This window comes from Bubalus bubalis, chromosome 10 (genome assembly GCF_019923935.1).
Source record: "Bubalus bubalis isolate 160015118507 breed Murrah chromosome 10, NDDB_SH_1, whole genome shotgun sequence".
NCBI classification, from domain to species: Eukaryota; Metazoa; Chordata; class Mammalia; order Artiodactyla; family Bovidae; genus Bubalus; species Bubalus bubalis.
The window spans coordinates 72,084,332-72,090,331 of NC_059166.1; the positions used below are offsets into that span (position 1 = coordinate 72,084,332).

Below are 6,000 nucleotides of genomic sequence, written 5' to 3' on the forward strand. Positions count from 1 at the left end.
ATGCAGGAGCATTGGCAGGTGGATTCTTTACCACTGAGCCACTGGGGAAGCCACAGAGGCATCCTAGGTTTTACTAATTCAATGCCTTGCCTGAGTCCAAAATGGAGGTGCAATATACCTAAAACCAGACCATTCCCACTCCTGGTTCATTCTGCCTGGGACACCTGCATCCCTCCCTGATCTCATCTTCTAGTCTAGAATCCTTGGGTGAATCATCTAGGACAATTCACTCCCTGCTCAGCGAGCTAATATATCTTCTAAATATCTTCAGTGACACATGTGTCACATAAGTAAAAGATGCCAGTGAGTGCCTTTACAATTATGTTCAATACGTACATATGCATGGATCTGTGGGCATACATACATAAATTGGGAAATAAATTTAACTATACAGCTGTCTCCCTTATAGCCTTGAGGCTCTTTAGATGAGGGACTATACCATATGCATTTTGGTTTCCCAAGGGTCTAGCAAATCCCCACATGGGATATGTTTGTAGAATGATGTTATTTTGGTAGTAATATAATTCGCAAGTCACTTTCTCAGAGGATAATGAAGAAACGGGCTAAATTCACCTGAAACCAATAGGATCACTTAGACAGACAGAATTTTAGTATTTAAATTGAGCATCGAAAAGTGTCTAAACATAAAGACAGCCTAAAGTCATTTGTTAAATACAATTTCAATAACATCAACTAAAGTCCCTTTTAACAACCATTCTGAAACATCATAAGAACAAAACATTTTTTCTTGATCTTAGCAAGATATTACCTAGTGTCTGATACATAAAGATTAATAATATTCATAATTTTATTCTAGTAAGTGTAACTGCAGATACTATTTTTTCACCTAAATCAAGTATCTGGTATTTTTTTGAATTTTAATTTATCTCCAAGGAATTCTATAGGGACTCCTAATCTTTCTGAAATCACAGCATTCATTTTTGTTTTTTTTTTTTCTTTTTTTTTGGCCAGGCAGCATTTGGGATCTTAGTTCCCTGCCCAGAGATCGAACCTGCATCCCCTGTATTGGAAGCACAGAGTCTTAACCACTGGACCACTAGGGAAGTCCCACAGCAATCGATTTTGTTATTTATAAATCCCCATCTTTCTGAAATGTAGTAAATACTTATTTTCAAACAAAATGGCACATCTGTTCTCTAATCCTAGATTGCAGGAATTCAAAGACATAGCTTTAACACTACAGGTTGCTAATTGCTCCGCTGCAATTTCTTTAAACTTAAGAGGCTTTGTCTGTTATTCATTCCAAACAAGTTACTGAGGGCCTGACAGGTGCCCAGCACAATGCTAATCTTGATATATAAAAATAATGAATTTTATCACTGGGTAGCATCTACCAAATTTTGTTATTCTTTGAATTACCTATACTTTTATTGTCAGTAGTCACAAAAGCTCAGAAAGCTGTATTAGTTTTATACACACATACATATGTGTATATATGCACACAAATATTCTCCCTCCTCTCAGTTGGTATGGCTAGTAGCCAGCCTAACCTTCCAAATGTCCAGAGAAATGGTATAGAATCATGATTCTTCTCCAAAAGTGACCATCAATTACACAATGGATACGTTTTTAAGTATGGTGGCTTAGTTGCTAAATTGTGTCTGACTCTTGCAACCCCGCAGACTGTAGCCCTCCAGGCTCCTCTATCCATGGGATTTTCCCAAGCAAGAATACTGGAGTGAGTCACCATTTCCTTCTCTAGGGGATCTTTCTGACCTGGAGATGAAACCTGGGTCTTCTGCATTGCAGGTTGATTCTTTACTATCTGAGTCACCTGGAAAGCCCATTTTAAGTATAAAAATCAATTATTAGCGCTTGAACTCAATATATGTTGGGATTTCTCAAAATCTTCCTAAAAAACAATATGGCAGTAAAATTCACCTGATATCCTGGCATGAAGATTCTGCTTCATGGAGAGACCTTCAGGCTGAGAAAGGGACTGGAGAATCGTCAAGGCTGATCTTCTCAGTGCATTATCAAAAATAGTTAGCACTTCATTAGGGAAGGCATTGAAATATTCCCCAATTTCCATGTTGGTCTCAAAAAGGGTCATGGCATTAACCACAACTGGGTAATGAGCATCTTCGTCTCTTTCCTTCAAGATGAGAAGTATGTCGTTCTTATGGTACTCTGAAACATAGGACTCAAACACTTGACCAACCAATGTAACTTGATCGCTATTCATCTTGATCTAGGTAACTAAAGAAAGAGAAAGGACTGTGTTATACCTTTGCTTTTCTAGACTTCTACACTAGTTTACAAAAAAGACTGTTTGGCTGTAAACCATTCTGACTTTGCGCCAGACTCTAATTTGATCTGAATTATCTGTTATAGTCACTTGCCTGGAAAATTCCATGGACAGAAGATCCCAGTGGACTACAGTCTGTGGTGTCACAAAGAGTTGGACATGACTTAGCGACTGAGCACAATTATTAAGCACATAAAATCTTAAATGCCAGTCTTTTGGTTTAAGTTCCTCCTAGTAGAGTTCTTTGCAAGCATCCTGGTTCCAGGTTTTATTCACATAAAAAACATTTTTCTCTCTCTCCCTGGCAAACCTAGTCTCTCTCTCTCTCTCACACACACACACACACACTTATTTGTATTCTGCTACATACTACTATTCAGACCGGTAGCAATTCTGACTTAAGGAGTTAACAAATTGGCTTTAGAAATTTACATTTGGAGGTGAAAGTGTTCCTATTTTCTTTTTCTAACCTCGGAAAACTATTGTTGTTTTAGTCTCTAAGTCATGTCTGACTTTTTGAGACTCCATGGACTGTAGCCCATCAGGCTCCTCTGTCCCTGGGATTTTCCAAGCAAGAATACTGGAGTGGGTTGCCATTTCCTTCTCCAAGGGATCTTCCCAACCCAGGGATCAAACCCAAGTTTTCCATGTCTCCTGCATTGGCAGGTGGATTCATAACCACTGAGCCTCCTAGGAAGCTCCACACTAGAAATTAGCTGGCAGGAAAAAAATGGCTTCTTAAAAATAATTTTACTTCTTACCCACTTTGTTCTTTCAGTGCTTATGACTGGAAGGGGTTCAGCTGGCTTCAGCAAAAACAGTTGTGAAAAGTATAAAAAAAAAAACTAGGAAATTAAATTGAGGAAAGGAAACTGTCTCTAAATGAGAAATCACTATGATTAAAAGTAAATATATTACATTTTAATTTATATCTACAGATTAAAAAGGGCCTGCTGCTATTCTATTTTCATGAATATATGTAGATAACATGTACAAGGCACTATTCTGGGAAATGAAAAAAGCACAATAAAAGGTCCTCTATGCCTCAGATAACCAAAGAACAGATCAAATGAAGTGATGTTCTAACAGTGGTAAAAATGCAATACAAATGGCAGCACAAAAGAGACAAGAATTAAATATAAATGGAGTGACAACCCCAGACGTGCCAAAGGACAGTTACAAATAAACTGCCCAAATTGATCATTTAAGAAATTCACATTTGGTTTGGAAACAGACCACTGGAGGACAAATGTCCTTTGACTTATTTCATTCAATCAACATCTGTTGTCCTAGAAAAAGATGAAAGAAGACTGTTATGACATTCACGGTTTAGCATCCTAAATATGTGTTACACATGCTACTAGCAATATTTTGCTTTCTCTGGGAAACTACTCGAAGGTATGAAAGGAGTAAGGGGTACCACAGTTATGTCAAGAATCCTGACACTTACTGGATGCCAATGTGAGATTAAGAGAAGCATAGGCCACTACACTGATAAGTATTTTGTGTGTGGTAGGTATAAATTCAGCTAAGAGTAAAGAAGAAAAAGCACTTGGGAAAGAACAACTAATCACACAGTATCTTCATCATTTGGCCTTTGCTGGAAAAACAAAACAAAACTGGGACTCTAAGAGTGGCTATAAGATAAGGTCTCAGTTCAGTTCAGTCTCTCAGTCGTGCCCAGACTCTTTGCAACCCCACGGACTGCAGCATGCCAGGCTTCCCTGTCCATCACCAACTCCAGGAGCTTGCTCAAACTCCTGTCCATCGAATCAGTGATGCCATCCAACCATCTCATCCTCTGTTGTCCCTTTAGATAACCTCTAAGATTCTATAAATGCATATTAAATTTGGAGCCCAAAACTTAGCAACTTAAAAGGCAGTTCCACATAAGGCTGGAAGGGGGTAGTCTCAGAATTCATGGTTCATATTAAGATCAGTTTAAATTTCGCCCAGTCTTTTTGAAACAGCATCACTAAAAAAAAAAGCATTCACTTTCAATATCTGGGCACAACTGACTAAGCAGCTTGCTAACTCTAGAAACACGCTCACCCATACTTGAGCAGCGTTTTACAACTTTCAAGTTCCTTTTTATTTTTCTTATGGAATATTTGAAGACAAATAAATAAAGCCAGGTTGTGCTACTTTATTCTCTTAAGTAAATCGCCAACAAGAAAAACCCAGGGGACTTCCCTGGTGGTCCAGTGGCTAAGATTCTGTGCTCCCAATGCAGGGGACTCAGGTTCAGTCCCTGGTCAGGGAAATAGATCCCACATGTCTCAACTAAGACCCATGCAGCCAAATAAATAAATATTTTTAAAAAAAAAAAGAAAGAAAAGAAAAACCCAGGAGGACGCATAAGCTGTAACTTCCAGCTGGGTCCCTGGGAATCACAGCCCGCACACCCGCTGCACCGCCCCTCCGGGGGCCACGCCCCTGCACCCTAAGATCCGCCCTCTTTGGCACCGCCCCCTTCCCGCCCCCCAGCTTCAGCTCACCGCCTCCTCCCCGCGGGCGCTCCGCAAACGTGGAGCCAAGTTGTGCCCGGAGAACAGCTTTCCACACTTCCGTCTCTGGACACTGCCCGTGCCCGACAACAACACTTCCTAGGCTCGGCTGCGGGCAGCCGCGTCGCCGGCCCAGGCCCGAAGTTGAATAGTTTTGGAATTAACCAGGTGTGGGCAAGACTTGGGACGCACTGCGGGAGAAATAAAGAATGGTGAAACGAAGCTGCGGCTTTCACTTACTGGCGGTTACGCGGTGTCAGAAGTCACCGGGGGCTGCTCCCGACGCTGAGGGGCACGAAGGGCTCAGGCCCGGCGGCGGGGTAGTGCGCGGGGCCCGCGAGGCGGGAAGAGGCCCCGGGTGGAGGCGGGCCGGGTGGCGCGCGCGGGGCCGATGGAGTCGCCGTCGGCCCCGGGGACGCGCAGGCACCCGCGGGTCCGCCTGGCGCCAGGGCGAGATAGGCGCCACGCGGGCGGCTTGATCGGGCCCGCGCTCCCGAGGGACGCCGGGCCGCGCACTGCCTCAAGTTGGCGGCTCAGGTGCCTCTTCCGGGTGGAGGAGCGGGCGGGCGGGCGCGCGCCCCGCCGAGCGCTGCCGGACGAGAGAGGCGGGGCGGGGCGGGGCTGGATGGGAGGAGCGAGGCGGGTCCCGGCCCGGGCGCCAGGAGCCCCGGGGCGGGCTAGACGGACCGGTAGGCGGTGACTCTTAGGTTTTGCACGCGCTGGGCTTTCCTTCTGTCTTAAGACCTCTGCCAGACCCAAAGCCTGCAAGATTTTTCTGTTTTCTTCCACAAGTTTTAGAATGAAGGTTTTAAGTTTAGGTTTATGATTCATTTTGAGCTGATTTTTTGATATGCTGCAAAATACGGATTTCTTTTTGCGAAATATGGATCTTGGGATAATTTTATTAATAGAAATCTACCATTATTAAAAGAGCTATATTTTTTCCACTGAATAGCCTTTGGACTTACCTCCAATGTCAGTTGTCCTTATATGCGGGTCTAAGACTTAATATTCTGTTCCCCGATGTATTTGTCTAGCTTTATAAAAATACGGTCATAAACAGGGTCATTTGAAAAGACTCTGATGTTGGGACAAATTGAAGGCGGGAGAAGGGGACGACAGAAGATGAGATGCTTGGATGGCATCACCGACTCAATGGATGTGAGTTTGCGTAAACTCTGGGAGCTGGCGTAAACTCCGGGAGCTGGCGATGGACAGGGAGGC

At 43.3% G+C, this 6,000-nt stretch overlaps 1 protein-coding gene across 6 annotated transcripts in view; it reads right to left on the minus strand.

Moving 5' to 3' along the window:
* Positions 1 to 5,374, minus strand: part of MCM9 (minichromosome maintenance 9 homologous recombination repair factor) — a 94,108-nt gene extending 88,734 nt beyond the window's left edge. The window contains exons 1-2 of one of the 6 annotated variants that reach the window (XM_025294765.3): positions 5,017 to 5,364; positions 1,903 to 2,220 (exon numbers count right to left, since the gene is read on the minus strand). In XM_025294765.3, the coding sequence (XP_025150550.2) occupies positions 1,903 to 2,206 (304 nt within the window). In that variant the 5' untranslated portion in view covers positions 2,207 to 2,220; positions 5,017 to 5,364. Of the gene's footprint in view, positions 1 to 1,902; positions 2,221 to 4,767; positions 4,982 to 5,016 lie in introns of those variants that run through there. The other 5 variants (XM_025294766.3, XM_044924433.2, XM_044924434.2 and 2 more) reach the window with 5 other exon arrangements.
* Between the last annotated feature and the right edge of the window lie 626 nt (positions 5,375 to 6,000).